General features: G+C 37.7%; 1 protein-coding gene across 9 annotated transcripts in view; it reads left to right on the forward strand.

Moving 5' to 3' along the window:
• Window positions 1-18,826, forward strand: part of HYCC2 (hyccin PI4KA lipid kinase complex subunit 2) — a 45,610-nt gene that overhangs the window by 3,446 nt on the left and 23,338 nt on the right. For 6 of the 9 annotated variants that reach the window (XR_008557553.1, XR_008557554.1, XM_028153122.2 and 3 more), the window contains 5 exons: window positions 4,171-4,270; window positions 6,607-6,685; window positions 8,981-9,082; window positions 13,733-13,912; window positions 18,465-18,545. Coding sequence is in view for 7 of the 9 variants with exons in the window: in XM_028153122.2 (XP_028008923.2) it covers window positions 6,635-6,685; window positions 8,981-9,082; window positions 13,733-13,912; window positions 18,465-18,545 (414 nt within the window). In the remaining 2 variants the exon portion in view is untranslated. Of the gene's footprint in view, window positions 1-4,170; window positions 4,271-6,606; window positions 6,686-8,980; window positions 9,083-9,826; window positions 9,883-13,732; window positions 13,913-18,464; window positions 18,546-18,826 lie in introns of those variants that run through there. The other 3 variants (XM_054723546.1, XM_054723547.1, XM_054723548.1) reach the window with 3 other exon arrangements.

The raw sequence follows: 18,826 nt of genomic DNA on the forward strand, positions 1-18,826 counted from the left end.
GGGGATGTGCCCGCAACCAAAGTACATGCCCTTGCTCGGAATTGTACCCAGGACCCTTGAGTCTGCAGGCCGACACTCTATCCACTGAGCCAAACTGATTAGGGCTCTACCAATATTTTTATAGCTCAATAAATTTTCACCATTTAATGTCATAGCTGGGATAGATTTTCTAGCCAGGAGCTAAAGTTGCCAGAAATAAAAATTGTGCTGAATGTTTTTATTTGGATTAGTTTTTACTTGGCACTTAGCTGCTTTCCACAAACCAAGGTAATTTCTTTGATGATTCAGACCTGTGTTAATTTGCACAGATATTTACTTATATCTTGTTCTCTTAATGTATCTGGAAGCTATCTAATTCTAGAATCAAACTACACTTGGAAAATAAGAATTGGAAGTTTTCTCGATTAAAGGTCTTTTTACAATATTGCTATGATACAAAGATGATATGCATTTAGCTTTTGTGTAAACACTCACTCAATAATATATAGTAAAACTTGGAATTGTGAATGTGTTGATTTTGACACAGATCTTGTTTGGAAATTCCTGGTTCATCTTTATGAATTCTAGACTTTCTGTTTGGGTATCTATTTGCCATCAAGACAAGTACTAGAAAAAGTAAATGAGTCAGCTTTAATTTTGGAGAAAGGAGTAAAAACTGAATTATGTAATATATTAAGATATGTGACTTGGATTATTTATAGAATTACTAGAGGCCCGGTGCACGAAATTTGTGCATGGGTGTGGTCTGTAGGCCTGGCCAGCGATTAAAGTGCAAGCGTCTGGCGTGGAAAGGCAGGTCCCAGCTGACCTCTGGGCCCTGGGCAGCACCTGGGCCCCCAGACCCCCACATACCCCTCTCAGTCTGAGTCATCAGGCCCCCGCCTGACTCCCTCAGCACCTGGGAGCCAGATGGCAGCCCTGCCCTCCACTGCTACTGCTGGTCGCAGTCTGCAGGGCAATGGGTGGGGCGATCGGGCCCTGCTCGCACCCACCTTGGCCTGGTGCCGCCCGCTCACCTGCTCCACCATCCCACTGTGGACCTGCTCATCAGGGCCCATTGGGGCCAGCAGAGCCTCCACTGCCGCCTGCTGCCAGTACTGTGTTGTGGACACCCGCTATGTTCCACACTGCCCCCTGGTGGTCAGCGCACCTCATAGCGAGCGGTCGAACTCCTGGTTGAGGGGACAATTTGCATATTAGGCTTTTATTATATAGGATAGTTCTTTCTAGGTTTGAAATATAACTGCCAGAAAATTAGTCATAAAATATGATAAATGGCACCAATTTATTGAATGACAAAGCATCAGTTACAAAAGTGTTATTTTGGTCTATTTGTAAAACACTGAACTCCAAGAAATGTTAGAATCAAATTTACCACTGAACCTACCCATGCTTCCTGAGCCCCCTTTCTGTTGTCTCCCATTCTGGATTCTTCTCTGGAAAAAGCACTTCCTTTTGCCTTCAGTCCACTCTGCACCAATCATTGCATGGGTTCATCCACCTGGCCGAGTTCTCTTTTAATAAGATTTCCTTGTTGAGACATTTTAAAGAAAAAGTTAAGGGAAAGCACATCTAATCTAATGAACCATAGATTTAAAAAATTTGAGTTTTTTAAAAAATATATTTTTAATGATTTTTAGAGAGAGAGGAAAGGAGAGGGATAGAGAGATAGAAACATTGATGAGAGAAGAACATCATCGATTGGCTGCCTCCTGAATTCCCCCTATTGGGGGGGATTGAGCCTGAAACCCAGGCATGTGCCCTGACCGGGAATCGAATCATGTCCTCTTGGTTCATAGAATGATGCTCACCCACTGAGCCATACCAGCTGGGCTACTTTTATTTTATTTTATTGATATTATTGGGATGCAGATTTTCTATTTTTTTCCTGATTTAATCTTGGTAAGTTTGTGTTTCTAGGAATTTGATTATCTAATTAGTTGGTGTACAATTGTTCACAATACTCTCTTTATAACCCTTTCTATTTATGTAGAATCAGTAGTAATGTCCCCTCTTTCATTTCTGATTTTAGGAATTTGTGTTTTTTCTTCTTAAAGAACTAGTTTTGGGTTTTAAAATTTTTTCTATTGTTTCCTATTCTCTATTTCATTTATCTGTGTTCTAATCTTTATTATTTTCATCCTTCTGCTAGCCTTGGGTTTAGTTTATTCTTTTTCTAGTTCCTTAAGTTGTAAAGTTAGGTTGTTGATTTGAGTTTTCTTGTTTTTTAATGTAAGCATTTATAGCTATACATTTCCTCCTTAACACCACTTTCACAGCATCCCATAGGTTTGGAACATTGTGTCTTTATTATTGTTTGGTTCTTAAGTATTTTATAATTTCCCTTGTGTGTTGTTTAATTTCCACAACCTTGCGAATTTTCCCAGTTTTCCTTCTTTTGGTTTCTATCTTCATCCCATTGTCGTCATGGAAGATACTCTGTATAATACCTATCTTCTTAAATCTGTTGAGTGTTGATTTGTAGCCTACATATGGTCTATCTTGGAAAATAGCCCATTTCACTTCAGAGGAATGTGTATGCCGTTTTTGTCTTATTTTCTCTTAATTTTTGGTTATATTTTTGTCACTATGGATATTGTGTGCCAGACTTTTGGTATGAAAGATTCAGAGACAACGTTACCTTCCAGATAGGGTTCTCATTTCTTTCTGTGGCTCAAATGTGTGAAGGGGCTAATTACCTCCAATTAATCAGGGATTGAGGTGTTTTAAAGCTGTGTTAAAGTTTAATAAAACTCAATTTTCCTATCATTTGCCATGTTGGATTTTCTTGCTTTGTCTTTTTAAATTGAGAGCCTAGTTAGTATCTGTATCCTTAGCCCTGAAAGATTGTCAGAGACCCACCTCTACGGAGGCCCCAGTCTGCTGCACTGCTTCCAAGTCTGGCAGTGGCCGGGGCTCGTAATTCCCAAGATACTAAAAAATCGAGTGTCCTTGACAGGAACTGCTCCTTCCCAAAGGGGCACTAGGTACGAGTTCCTTGTATATCTTTCTGGAGATATTCGTAGTCCTTTTCAAGACTGTCCCTCACTGCTGAACGTCTCATGAAGTAAAAATCTCATATAAGAGCCCTAACCGGTTTGGCTCAGTGGATAGAGCGTGGGCCTGCAGACTAAAGGGTCCCAGGTTCGATTCCGGTCAAGGGTATGTACCTTGGTTATGGGCACATCCCCAGTAGGGGGTGTGCAGGAGGCAGCTGATCGATGTTTCTCTCTCATCGATGTTTCTAACTCTATCCCTCTCCCTTCCTCTCTGTAAAAAATCCATAAAATATATTTTTAAAAATCTCATATAAGAGATAAAGTCAGCTGTTGTGGTTGGAGTAGAGAGGTCTTGACACATCTGTAGTTTGAAAAACATTGAATTATAATGATAATGTTATTAAATTTCAAGAGATATTTATTGATGTATTTTTTGTATTTAAAATAACATATTGTTAACATTTTAAAATGTTAACTTCCTTTTGATGTTTTAGATTTAAAATGGTAATACAGTTTTGAGTTAAAAGAGATAGAACATAATGTGATAAGCAACTATATGAAAAGATTTATCAATTTGTGAGAAAAGTATAATTTTAGCAATTTGAAAATGATTTTCTCTGATCAAAAACCTTTAACATGTTTTTGTTACAAAAATTCAAGTAATAGCATTTTCTGTGTTCTTTTTTAAAATGATAAAATTTTTGGTTCTGTGAAACTGATCCAAAAATGATTTTATAGTCATTGATGCTTATTATTTAAGCTTGGTTTTATACTTCATAATAAAATTTTAATGATTGTTTGCATGTGTGTGTATGTGTGTATGATATCACTGTACTATTGGATTAATAGAATTATTGTATGGAAATCTTAATTTTATAGATTATTCAAGTGAGACTCCAGCTCCAGAAAATTTAAATAACCTACTCAAGGTCTTGCTGATAATTAATATTTGCAACTAAAACTTGGACTTCCTTTCTAATTTTTTTGAAATTAGGTTTGGTAATGGTACACAAGTATATGTTAGTTATTATAGAAATTTTTGAGTCTCTAGTTCTTAAATTAGATAAACTATATTATAACTGTCTTACCAAAATTGTTCTTACTTCTTTGTATTACATTCTTGAGAATATGTCTCAATATTTTACAGTTTTCTATTTTCATTTTTTTATAGGGTTGGAAAATATTTAAGTCTCAACAAATGAATTCCACACTTGAACTCTGCCGCATTCCTGTGCCACCTCCTCCTTTAGAAAACTGATCTTAGAACAGAGGTAAAAATTATGGAATTTAACTTTTTGAAGGATAAAGAGTGAATTTCCCATACAGTTAGACATATTAGACTTTTTGGTAATCCTTGGTGGATAGCTTCTATTTATTAGGCAATTTTACCTAGGAGACTTGAAAGAATCACATCTTAATGTCTTTGAAATTTACTTTTAAAAGTGTTTTCTGTTTAATAGTTGTTTCTCTTAACTTTTTTGTTGTCTAACCTTTACAGTTACTAACTTATCAAATTTTCTTAGCATAACTGTTATTTAACTACATTTAGATCAGTGCTGTCCAAAAGAATTTCTATGATGATGTCTGTATTCTATATCTGTGCTGTCCAATATGGGAGACACAAGCCACATTTAGCTACTAAATACTTAAATATAGCTAGTGCAACTAAGGAATTGAATCTTTAAATTTTATTTTATGTTATTATTAGCCACTGGTAGCTAGTGGCTACTGTATTGGATAGTATAGCTCTAGGTTTTTCCTTAGGGAACTTGGTATTTACAATAACAGCACATTTTAAGTGCTTAAGTTTCAGTCTTAATCTAAACAGCTTGAAAATTTGCCATAGCAAAACTCATTTTTTACTATCTCATATGTTGTCCTAATACTTGTGTAGCTTTGTTTATCTAATAAATTTGGTCCACCAGAAGCCCTTAAGAGCAGTTATCATAGTTAGTCTTTGCTCACTGATGTGTTAACTTATTTAATCTTTAAAAAAAGACAGCCTGGCTGGTGTAGCTTGAGCATTGACTTATGAACCAGGTGGTCACAGTTCAATTCCTGGGTTTCAGGCTCGATCCCCAGTAGGGGGTGTGCAGGAGGCACCCGATCAATAATTCTCTATCTCATTGATGTTTCTATCTCTTCCTTTCCCATCCTCTCTGAAAGCAATAAAAATATATTTAAAAGAAATAAAACTTCTTTCTTTAAAAAATTTTAGTTTGAGTTCTGTTCTAAAACTAAGCCTTCTTATCTAAAACTAGAGGCCCGGTGCACGAAATTCGTGCACGGAGGGGGATTGTCCTTCAGCCCAGCCTGTACCCTCTCCAATCTGGGACCCCTCAAGGGATGTCCGGCTGCCCGTTTAGGCCCGATCCCTGGGATCGGGCCTAAACGGGCAGCCGGACATCCCTTTCACAATCCAGGACTGCTGGCTCCCAACTGCTTGCCTGCCTGCCTTCCTGATTGCCCCTAACCGATTCTGCCTGCCTCTCACAATCCAGGACTGCTGGCTCCAAACTGCTTGCCTGCCTGCCTTCCTGATTGCCCCTAACTGCTTCTGCCTGCCAGCCTGATCACCCCCTAATCACTCTGCTGCCAGCCTGTTTGCCCCCAACTTCCCTCCTCTGCCGGCCTGGTCACCCCTAACTGCCCTCTCCTGCAGGGTTGATCACCTCCAACTGCCCTCCCTTGCAGGCTTGGTCCCTCTCAACTGCCCTCCCTTGCAGGCCAGGTGCCTCCCAACTGCCCTCTCCTGCTGCTGTGGTGACGATCCTGTGTCCACATGGGGGCAGGATCTTTGACCACATGGGGGCAGCTATATTGTGTGTTGCAGTGATGATCAATCTGCATATTACTCTTTTATTAGATAGGATAGAGGCCTGGTACAGGGGTGGGGGCCAGCTGGTTTGCCCTGAAGGGTGTCCCGGATCAGGGTGGGGTACCCTTGGGGCATGGGACGGCCTGAGCGAGGGGCCTGTGGTGGTTTGCAGGCCGGCCACGCCCCCTGGCAACCTAAGCAGAGGCCCTGGTATCTGGAATTTATTTTCCTTCTACAATTGAAACTTTGTAGCCTGGAGCAGAGCTAAGCCTGGGGCTCCCTCCGAGGCCCGAAGCCATTTGTGTTGGGGTTATAATTGAAACTTTGTTGCCTTAAGCAGGTGGGCCCGGCCAGGGTGTGTGGAAAGCTTTGCTTCCTCTGTTGCCGGCGGCAACCCTGGCCTGCTCTCTCAAGCTCCATTCTGCCGCCATTTGTTTGAATTTGTTTACCTTCTATAATTGAAACTTTGTAGCTTGAGTGGAGGCTTAGGCCTGCAACGGCTGGCAGAAAGCTTGGCTTCCTCTGTTACCTAGGAAACCTTGCTCTCTGTGGCTGTAGCCATCTTGGTTTGGGTTAATTTGCATGCTCGCTCTGATTGGATGGTGGGCGTGGCTTGTGGGCGTGGCTTGTGGGTGTGTCGGAGGTATGGTCAATTTGCATATTTGTCTATTATTATATAGGATATATACTAGATGAATTTCTCCTTTAGTGAAAGACACTCATTATTTACTTTTGGTAGTTTCTGTAAGTAGTAATGCTATCCTCAATTCAGTGCTTTTTTTCTTTCAGAGATAAGAGTAACAGAAGGTAGAAGAAGATGCTGGGATCTGAACGTGGTGTTGTGGAAGAATGGTTATCAGAATTCAAGGTAAATTGGATTAGGGATAAGAATGTGTCATGTGATTCTATATGTCAGTAATTCAAACAGTAAAAATGTGTTCTTTGGAGAAACTGAAATATTATGATATGAAGTGAAAATGGCAAAATTTGAAATAACATTTCTGTAATTGCAACTCTCTAAAAAGGCACTGATGTGAATAATGGCTAGAAGATAATATGTAAAAATGAAAATAGTTTGTTAGATTGATGAGGGGATATATAAATTTTAAAATATTCCACTCAAAGAGGGGAAACCTCCAATTTTTAATAAGGAATAGAAATAGGATTTTTGCCTTACATTTTATTTCCTGTAATTTAAAATCATTCATTGATTTGAGTGAAAACTATAATTACTAACATTATGGAAATAAGTGTTTTATAAACACAAAATGCAACAATTAAAATATATCTAAACTGCCTGGCCGGTATGGCTCAGGAACCAAGAGTTCACTGGTTTGATTCCCGGTCATGGCACATGTCTAAGTTGCAAGCTCGATCTCCAGTAAGGGGCGTGCAGGAGGAAGCCAAAAAGATGTTTCTATTTCTCTACTTCCCTCCCTTCCTTTCTCTCTAAACAATCAATAAAAACATATTAAAATATATCCTTAACTACTTTTTTAGACTAGTTTAAGATGACCCATTTCAGCAAATCATGGTTATAATATGTGATTTCTAATCACTTTTATGGTTTAATGATTAGAATTATATAGGGTGGGGCAAAAGTAGTTTTACAATTGTAATGAAAATAAATAATACAATAATCCTACCTAATAAAAGAGTAATATGCAAATTGACCCTAACTCCGCTACACCCACAAGCCACACCCACCAGCCAATCAGGAGCAAATATGCAAATAAACCCAACCAAGATGGCTACAGCCACAGAGAGCAGGAGGGAGGCTTGGGTTTCCCTGGTAATAAAGGAATCCAAGCTTTCCACGGGCTGTTGCAGGCCTAAGCCTCCACTCAAGGCTACAAAGTTTCAATTATAGAAGGTAAACAAATCCAAACAGAAATCGCAGCAGCCACTGAGCTGGAAAGAGCGAGAGGCTTGGGTTTCCCCCGGCAATGGAGGAAGCAAAGCTTCTGCAGCCCTGGCTGGCCTAGGCCTCCGCTCTAGGCTACAAAGTTTCAATTGTAGAAGGTAAATGAATTCCAGATATTAGGAATTGGGCCTCTGCTTGGGTCGCCAGGGGGCGTGGCCGGCCTGCAAACCACCACAGGCCCTTCACCCAGGCCGCCGCACACCCCAAGGGAACCCCCACCCTGATCCGGGATACCCTTCAGACCAAACCAGCTGGCCCCCACCCCTGCACCAGGCCTCTATCCTATCTAATAAAAGAGTAATAAGCAGATTGACCATCACTCCAACACACAAGATGGCTGCCCCCATGTGGTCAAAGATCCTGCCCCCATGTGGACACAAGATGGCCACCACAAGATTGCCAGCAGGGGAGGGCAGTTGGGAGGGACCAGGCCTGCAAGGGAGGGCAGTTGGGGGCAATCAAGCCTGCAGGGGAGGACAATTAGGGGTGACCAGGCCAGCAGAGGAGGGAAGTTGGGGGTGACCGGGCCTGCAGGGAAGGGCAGTTGGGTGGGACCCAGGCCTGCAGGGGAGGGCAGTTAGGGGTGACCAGGCCTAAAGGGGAGGTCAGTTAGGGGCAAACATGCTGGCATGGGAGCAGTTAGGCATCAATCAGGCTGGCAGGGGAGTGGTTAGGGGGTGATCAGGCTGGCAGGCAGAAGCAGTTAGGGGCAATCAGGAAGGTAGGCTGGCGAGCAGTTGGGAGCCAGATTGGAGAGGGTGCAGGCTGGCCTGAGGGATACCTCCCCGCCCCGCCAGTGCATGAATTTCGTGCACCAGGCCTCTAGTTAATTAATAATAATATAAGAATAAACTGTGTTTCGAGTACTCACAACTGTAAACCTTCTTTTGCCTCACCCTGTATACTATAACTATTTGTTTTATTAACATTCATGGTTATTTCTTATATTAATTTTTTAAAAATGTATTTTTATTGATTTCAGAGAGGAATTGAGAGAGAAAAACATAGAGGAAATCATGGATCAGCTGCCTCCCGCATGTGCCCTTGACCAGAAATGAACCCAGGACCCTTCAGTCCTCAGACCGACACTCTATCCATTGAGCCAAACTGGCCAAGGCTTAATTTTTTTTCTTAATTGACTCTTGTAAATATTTTCAAGAGGAACTTTAAAATAAAGTTTCTGATTTCCCAAATCTTAAGTTCACTTTTGTTTTCCTTTAATTTTTTTTTATTTTTTAGGCATTACCTGACACTCAGATCACCAATTATGCAGCAACTTTACACCGGAAAAAAACATTGGTACCAGCCCTCTACAAAGTTATTCAAGATTCAAATAATGAGGTAGGAGAGTTTATAAGAAAAATAATTTCAACATAATAAAATGAAATATGTGTACTAAAGCACATATATTTAAGTTTTATAGTTTTCCCTACTCTTTTATTTTTAATTCTTCTTAAGGGACTGTAAAACGTTTTCTGCTATTTTTCATTCTGATAGTTGCTTTGGCTTTCCTCATGCTCTCTCTCTCCATATTTTTAAATGTTTTGATCAAGTTGGTTCCTGCTGAGGACAGTATATTTTGATTCTTCATCTGAGTGACCATCGTTTTAGTAGATTATTTGTTTAATTCGAAACTTTCCTTTGTTTCCTTTTCTGGAATATTTCCTTTTCTGGAAGCCAAATTTTAACCATACACTGATTGAAATTTATTTATTTTATTTTAAGTATTCTTCGCAGTTATTTTATTGACAATATAGAACTATGTATAAATACCCTAATCAATGAACTTAGACTGGTAACATAAAATGATACTGCTAGTAATTTAGCTTGAAAATTATCAGAGAAAGCATATTTTAGCCTAGTCAAGATTAATAAACTTAAAATTAGAGTTTTCTTTTATTCAGTTTGTCATAAAAGGAAAAAAATCCAGCTATTGAATCTATTTGTTAATTTATGCAAAATACACACATTATCTTTTCATTAACACAATAGTTATGACATACAGTTTTATCACCACTGGACTCATGTATGCTTTAAAGTGAAAATGAAAGGAACACACAGGAAAGTAGCTTCTTATCTTCCCAGATACACCCTCCACGAGAGCCTCTGCTGGGTACTGGAGTGAGTTTGAAGAAGTTCAGGTAATCACCTCCTAACCAGCAGCTTAACTTAAAGTGCATCTTCAGTTTTGTCCAGTCACTAAAAGCTTGCTTATTGACCTCTTTCTTTCCTATCTCCTAAACTTGGATTGGCTCTCAGTTAGACTTGCATCTGTTACCTTGTGTAGCAGCAATTACAGGATTCATTTGCTTCTTTTTCTCTTGCTGTGTATTTATGAATGTTTTATAACTTCAGATGTGGTCATGTACATATATGCATATCCTTGGTCAGGCGTTTTCAAAATTCTGTTTGAATAATGAATGTGTGTATTCCCCACCCTCTGTTTTGCACTGTCTTAACATTTAAGCTTTGCTTATTAAAATTTGTTTTATGCTTTCTCTTTAGATTGTAAGCTCTTCATGGGCAGTAGTCATATATTCTATATTTGTTACTTCATAGAATCTAATATATTATCATCTACATAATGAACACTTAATAAATATTAATTGGAAGAATAGTGAAGTACAAAATGAGATTCTAAAATGCTGTCATTTTTATTGGGACTCACATTCCCTGGTGAGAGCACTGTCCACTATACCAAATAGGTGGCGGGCTTGGTTCCTGGTCAGGGCACATGCTTAGGTTTTGGGTTTGATTCCTGGTAGGGGCTCAGATGGGAGGTAACCGGTCAATGTCTCTCTCTCTCCTCTCTGTCTTTCTCTCTCTCTCTCTCTCTCTCTCTTTCCCTCTTTCCCCTCTCTCCCCCCCACATCCACCCCCTCTCTCTCCCTCTCTCCATCCCTCTCCTTTTCTCTCTCTAAAATCGATAAAATCATATCCTCAGGTGAGGATTTAAAAAAAAAAGTATCAGTTTCCTTGATTCAGTTATACGTGGAAGCTATGACATTTTAAAAAGTTATTTATATTATTTTATATTGTAATACTTCAAACAATTAATGTGTTAGACCTTGTCATGGCTAGAAATGGAAAAATTATAACTTCAGAGATTCAAGGTCAAGGCCCAGCAGTCAGCATAATCAGCTAGTTGACAGAGCAGGTCTGTTCATTCTTTTCTCCTGTCAGGTCATAAGGTTCTAACTCTGTGTTCATACTTAAGAAAAACAGAACATTAAGCTCTGTAGAATCATTAATATATAGAACATTAATCTCTACACCAACATATTGCTTTACTTTTCTCATTTCCCTCCTTCCAGATACCTTAGTCACTCTAGCGGTTCTTCCACTTCAAGGAGACCTCCAACTTTCTGTATTTTAAATGCAAAACTAAAAATCTCTTACAGTCTTACTTCTTTGGTACACTGTTTAACTGTTCATTTTACACTTCTTTTCTCATATTCTTACCCTCCTTTCTCCTTATTTTCAGCTTGCTTTTTATGTCATTAAAAAAGAATAAGAAAGTAGTTGGGAGCTCTTTTATTTTCCCATTCAAATATACCAGCAGCTCTACCCATCCTCTCCTGCCTTTTCTGCTCTTCAGTAGGTGAAGTATCCTAGTGTATCAAAGGCCATCTCTTTCACTTAGGCCTGCATCCCATCTTCCCTAGCCATCTCAAAGACTGCTCCTTTAATTATCTCCTCTCTTTCCTCCATGATTGATTTTCCCCCCTTTCCTGATGAATAGAGTATGGCAAATAATCATATTCTATTTTTTAAAAGCCTTATTTGATTTGTTTTTTATTATCTACCCCATTTCGTTGTCTCTTTTCACAGATGAACCTTATAAAGTATTGCTTATCTATAACTTCTTTCTATTTGACCTCTTTTCCTCACCTCACATTCTCTTTAACCTAAATTGGGCTTCAGTGTCCATTATTCCAGCCAGATTGTCTCAGTGTGTTCATCAGAGAGCATGTCTCTTAGTAATTATTTTATCAAACTGTTTGCTAAATTTGGGGAATGTGTCAGTTATTCTTAAGCTTTATTTATTTATTTTTTAACCAGAGGAAAATGACCTTTAACACCTTTTGCTGTGGGTGATAGTTTCATTTAGGGGAGGTCAGAGTCATGTATAATACTGAGAAACTGAGAACACAGTGGCCTAATACATATGCTTGGAATTAAGGATTTTTAACAAATCTTTAATTCCAGGAATGGCAAGTTTTTAACAGTCTTATTTTGCACTGGTATCTGATTAAAAGTTACTGGATTTCCAGCCACTCTTCCCCCGACTTTTAAAAAAAGGCAGAATAATAATTTTCCTCAGTCTGTATTTCTTTGTAATGCTTAATTAAAATATAGTCTCCTACATGTAGTTTTTGCTACTGAGGAAGGAAGTTAAGATCTTTCTAAAATAAACAAATCATAATGTTGTTCCATGGACAATAACATTTAGAGAAGGTAAAAAAAATTAGAGAAGGTAATTTTAGGATATTTTACTAAAGAGGAAAGTAGATTTAAAAGATATATATTTAGGGAGTATTTAAGATCTTGCTCCCCAGCATATGTCATCAGTTTGGTTCAAATAAACTTATAAAAATAAAAACCTTGTGTGTGTGTGTGTGAGTGTGTGTGTGTGTGTGTGTAATAAATTTATAAGAGCAACAATCTTTAATTTCCCGAAAGACCTGAATATTATTGTCAGCATTTTATAAAGATGCCAGCATTGGACTATTTTCAAAAGCATATTTCTTATTGGCACTATATGGAATATACTATTTGTAATTAAACAACTCTCACTTCCTACTCCATCTTTGCTGTAATATAAGAAATGTGGTATAATGGGAACATCAACCTGGTGTCGGAAGATCTGAATTCTAGTATCTTCCTACACCACTAAACTCTATGTCCTTGGCAAATTGTTTGATCTAGACTTCAGTATAAGGAGAAAGTTGGAATGTTTTTTAAGATTTTGAATACAATGATAGTGATTTCACATAAAGGGGTTAGTAGTTACTAAACTAGGATGTATGTGTATAAATTTTTTTAGCTTTAGTTGTTCCTTAAGAGCTAAGTTTAACTCATCTAAATATGTTATGTGTACAATAGGATAAGTTGACTTTTAATTTACATTGTGAAAAAAAGTGGCTTTATTCTAGAATGTTTGATTAAACTAGTGTTACATTTTAAACATTATAGTTTCCTGTCAGTGTTTGTCTGCATTTTAAGATCATAGTTTTGTTTAGTCTCCAAATATTCCAAAGAAAACATTCTAAATCGTCAGTACATGCTTAGGAGAAAGGGGAAGATTTATTTAAACCGATCATTTTCTTCAGTTTTCAAGGTCATGAAGTTCCTTGTAAGTCATATTGTGTGATATCTTATGAAGAATTATCCAATTAAACATTGGAAAAACTATTTCTGTAGAATTTCCTCCTTTTCAAAACATTTCAAATAAATATAATTAGTAGAATTTATCAGTCTCTTATTAGCTAGCATTAATTTAAAATATTAGCATTTTGGATGTCCAAATATTACATATTGCAAAATCCCTTTCTCTACTGAGTGGTATATAATTTATTTAAATCATAGTCTTAAATTGATATTTAATTTTCAACAAGATCATTTGAGATTATTTTCTTTCAATAGAAACTTTTTAAAAATGGAGGATACTAAGGGTTGTTAAGAACAGAAAAGGAAACTTGTTAAATATAAGTTGGTACATTGATTAAAGAACTAATTTAAGTAGTATAGTGTATTAAAAGTTATGTTGACATTATATGGCCACCAAGTACTTCTTATAGTTAGTATATTGGCCAGTTTAATACGTAATCTCTCTACATAGAAATTAATAAGATTTTGGTTGCACTGATTCAAAATATGCAAGAATTATGTTGAGAATTTAGTTTAGAAATATAAGTATATGTGCTTTTAAAAAAATCCAGTTATATCCAAAATAATGGAAGTAACGAATGCACTTTACTTTACTTTTAGCTCCTGGAACCTGTGTGCCACCAGCTGTTTGAGCTCTATCGTAGCTCTGAAGTTCGACTGAAGAGGTTCACGCTGCAGTTCTTGCCAGAATTGATGTGGGTTTATTTACGGCTTACAGTTAGCCGAGACAGACAGAGTAATGGTTGCATTGAAGCACTTCTGTTAGGAATTTATAATTTGGTAAGTTGAAAGTGATAGTTTGGGAAATTTTAAGTATTTTTTAAAGTCCTCTGAAATTATACTTAAAGAATATTTAGAAAAATTGAAATGTCTATTGAAAAATTTGAGTTAATTAAATTGAGCACAAGAGAAACTTAAAAAAAAAAATCCCATTTAACATTGCAACAACAACAACAAAAAGATACCTAGGAATAAACTTAACCAAGGAGGTCAAAGACCTGGATTAGGAAAACTATAGGACGTTGAAAAAGAAATAGAGGAAGATACAAACGAATGGAAATGTATATCATGTTCATGGATTGGAAGAATTAATATCATTAAAATGTCTATGCTACCCAAAGTAATCTATAAATTCAACACAATCCCTATTAAATACCAACGGCATACTTCACATAACTAAAAAAAAAAAATACTCCAAAAATTTATATGGAACCATAAAAGACCCCAAATAGCTGCATAATCTTGAGAAAGAAGAACAAAGTTGGATGTCAAACTATGCTACAAAGTCATTATCAGCAAAACAACCTGGTACTAGCAGAAGAATAGCATATAGACCAAAGGATCGTTACAGAGACCCCAGAAATTGACCCACACCATTATGGTCAATATTTGACCAAGGAGGCAAGATCATACAACGGAGTAAAGACAGTCTCTTCAAGAAATGGTGTTGGGAGAACTGGAGATACACATGCAAAAAGATGAAACTAGACCACCAACTTAGACCATACACAAGAATAAACTCAAAAAGGATAAAAGACTTAAATGTAAGGCACGAAACCATAAAAATCTTAGGAGAAAACAGGCAGTATTGGAATTTTTGCCAATACATCTAGGGCAAAGGAAACTAAGAAAATAAGCAAATAGAACTACATCAAAATAAAAAGCTTCTGCACAGCAAAAGAACTCACCATCAAAATGAAAAGGGAACCCACTGTATGGGAGAACATATTTGCCAATGATACATCTGATAAGGGGTTAATATCCAAAATATATACTCATACAACTCAACAAAAATAATCCAATTAAAAAAATGGGCAGAAGACCTGACCTGAATAGACATTTCTTCAAAGAGGACATACAAATGGCCGAGAGACATATGAAAATATGTTCAAAGTCACTAATCAGAGAAATGCAAATTAAAAGGACAATGAGATATCACCTCACACCTGTCAGAATGGCTATCATCAAAAAATCAACAAACAAGTATTGGTGAGGATGTGGAGAAAAGGAAACACCAGTTCACTGCACCTCACAATAAATAATATTCTTCTGAACCAGTGCTTGCTGCTCTAAGTATTACCCCTTCAAAAGTTATTAGAAAACATTTGCATCACTAGAACATATATCTGAAGGATGGTGCATGCATGGCCTTTGGAGCCACTTATATTTTGTTTAAAACCAGGCCCTGCCACTTGTTGGCTGTTTTAAATTTGGGCAAGTTATTAATATCTTGACATCAGTTGCCTCATCTATAAAACAGAAATAGAACATTATAGGATTAAAAACAATTAGAAAAATCCAGCATGGTGCCTGTGGTGTTTAATTATTATGATTATTAGCTGCATCATAATTGAAGATGAGTTTTTAAAATGAAAAGCTGGTCTTGGTATAAAATTCTCTTTTGCTAATTTGCCTGATAATTGTTTTTTAAAACAGGAAGTTTGTTTCATATATCATTGTGTCTCTAGTGTTTTGTACAGGTACTTAGTGTTTATTTAGTGATTTAATAATTGAATTTGGTGTATTAGATTAGGTTTCGCATTATGCTGTTATTTTTATTAATTTGATTAGTATAATAAAATTTAGTAGTGGGACAAATGAAGCAAATATTTTGTATGTCAGAATGGTTTTTAAAAATACATATATTTTATTGATTTTTTTTTTTTTTACAGAGAGGGAGAGAGAGCGTTAGAAACATCTATGAGAGAGAAACATCAATCAGCTGCCTCCTGCACACCCCCTACTGTGCCTACTGTGGATGTGCCCGCAGTCAAGGTACATGCCCTTGACCGGAATTGAACCTGGGACCCTTCAGTCCGCAGGCTGATGCTCTATCCACCAAGCCAAACTGGCTAGGGCATGCATATCAGAATGCTTGACAAGATCTTGACAATAGTTGGTGCTGTGGTTTAATTAACTTTTGGCATCTCAAAAATAGTGTACTATAAAAATATTGCTCAATTCTATGTAGAAATGCAACCTCAGGCTTCTGTCTTTTAATTCCTTTGATATCTGTGCTCTCCTCCATGGTTCTAGTTTTTTCTTACCGCACTGGTTTTCCTTTATATACTTACTAGAGGCCTGGTGCATGAAATTCGTGCATGGGTGTGTGTGTGTCCCTCAGCCCAGCCTGCATCCTCTCCAATCTGGGATCCCTCTCACAATTCAGGACTGTTGGCTCCCAACCACTCACCTGCCTGATTGCCCCTAACTGCTTCTGCCTGCCAGCCTAATCACCTCCTAAACACTCCCCTGCCAGCCTGATCAATGCCTAACTGCCCTCCCCTGCCGGCCCGATTGCCCCTAACTGCCCTCCCCTGCCGGCCTTGTCGCCCCTAACTGCCCTCCCCTGAAGGCCTGGTTGCCCCTAACTGCCCTCCCCTGCAGGCCTGGTACTCCCAACTGCCCTCCCCTGCTGGCCTGCTCCCCCCCCAATTGCCCTTTCCTGCAGGCCTGGTCCCCCCCAACTGCCCTCCCCTGCAGGCCTGGTCCCTCCCAATTGCCCTCTCCTGCTGGCCATCTTGTGTGTTGGAGTGATGGTCAATTTGTATATTACCTCTTTATTATATAGGATTTCTCTTTTTTCTTTTTTTCTCTAGCACTTCTCTCTTATTTCAGATAGCCTGGAGAAGAGTTTTATATTGCTCTCAGCTTAAACAAATTTTAGAACACACTTCTCCACAATTACAAATGTAGGTCAAAAGTATTTGGCTTAATTTAAAATTTAGGAATAAAAATTAAAAATATATTGCCTAACTTAAATCATGTCTATTCATCTTAGCTAGCATGAACTTTCTGAGGCACAATGGCCCAGATGTAGTGGTAACTAGTTTGACTATAAAGTAGATAAATGATCTGTCTAAGGTATTTTTAAAAAATATATATTTTATTGATTTCAGAGAGGAAGGGAGAGGGAGAGAGAGACAGAAACATTGATGAGAGAAAATCACCGATCAGATGCCTCCCACATGGCCCCCCACTGGGGATTGAGCCCACAACTCAGGCCAGGAATTGAACTGCTACCTCCCAGTTCATAGGTCATCAGTCAAACACAGCACACCAGCCTGGCTCTCTAAGGAATTTTTAAACCCCTTTTCCTGCCAAATTATAGGTAGGACCATTGTTCACATTTAATTGGTATTATCCTATGACATAAAACTCAGAAATGAGCCCCATAGGGATGTTCTGGGTTTGTGTTTTGGTGATTGTAGTTTTTTTTATAGTTTTTTCTTCCTTTTATGTTGTTTAACTACTTAGTCTCTCTCTGACCACCTTCCCATGTCTAATAAGGTCAATCTTCTCTATGATTCTGCCTGTTATGTAGACTAATATGAAGTGTAAAAGAAACATAGACAAATGAGGCAGTAGAGAAAGGGAGTGATGCAGGAAGAGCATTTCACCCCAGGCATCTGTAGGCAGATTTTGATTGATACCTGTAGAAGATTGGATGTAAAAATGATGGGTACATTGTCCTTTTCATTGAAAGAGAAAATGCTTTTAAAATTCACAAGAATTTTCTTGTAGTTCAGTAAGAATGACCTAAATACGAACTTACTTTTAATTATTTGGACTAATAATTATGTTAATATGTAGCTTATTTGAAGCCATTAGCTTATTGCTGAAGAATTGTATGAGTTTCTTTTAGTCAAGATTCATTCTGTGTTAAAGTAGTGTGTTTTTCTTATTTTAATAAGTACGGAGCTCTTGCCTAAGGCCTTTAATTTAATTTATTTGACTCAAAGATCTAATGTTTCTACTTAAAGATCTAATCACTTGTAATCTCCCTGCCCTGTGTGTAAATTGAACATGAAAATGGATTTGTGTGCCTGCTTCCTTCATGTCTTTGCTCTCATGTTGTATTTGATTTACTTAGTATTGCACTGAAATCTCTCAAAGGATAATTCAACCACCAAAGTGTACAAATTTGCTAATTTAGCAAAGATAAATTAGGGTAGTAATTTATTTTATTTTTTTATTATTTTTATTTTTTTATATATTTTTATTGATTTCAGAGAGGAAGGGAGAGGGAAAAAGAGAGAAACATCAGTGATGAGAGAGAATCATTGATGGCTGCCTCCTGCACACCCCCTACTGGGATCGAGCCTGTAACCTGGGCATGTGCCCTGACCAGGAATCAAACCATGATCTCTTGGTTCATAGATGTCCACTCAACCACTAAGCCATGCCAGCTGGGCAATTTTTTTATTTATATTACTACTTCTAAACATCTTCCTCAGTTACCAATGATATGTTTGGTAAATTAAGAAAGTAATGACTATTTTTAGTAGTCTTGTGATTATTTCATTATCTTTGTATTTTTTTTTTTAACTAGGAAATTGCTGATAAAGATGGAAACAATAAAGTTCTGTCTTTTACTATCCCTTCTTTATCTAAGCCTTCAATATACCATGAGGTAAGTAAGGAAAGGTAGAATTATTTAAAAGTATACTGAATAAAGATAAAAAGTCAGCTTCTTACTAGAGATAAATATTCCTAACACATCTTTATTGGTTTACTTATTAAAAGTAGATGTTTGTTATCTATACATATAAAGGCTAAGAGACTGTCTGACCAGTAGCAGGGATGCACATTGACCACCAAGGGGCAGACGCTCAATGCAGGAGCTGCCAAGCTGTGGTGACTTGGCAGCGGCGGTTCTTGGTAATGCACCCTGGAACCAGAGAGGAGGGAGCC

Source organism: Eptesicus fuscus, chromosome 11 (genome assembly GCF_027574615.1).
Source record: "Eptesicus fuscus isolate TK198812 chromosome 11, DD_ASM_mEF_20220401, whole genome shotgun sequence".
Lineage (NCBI taxonomy): Eukaryota > Metazoa > Chordata > Mammalia > Chiroptera > Vespertilionidae > Eptesicus > Eptesicus fuscus.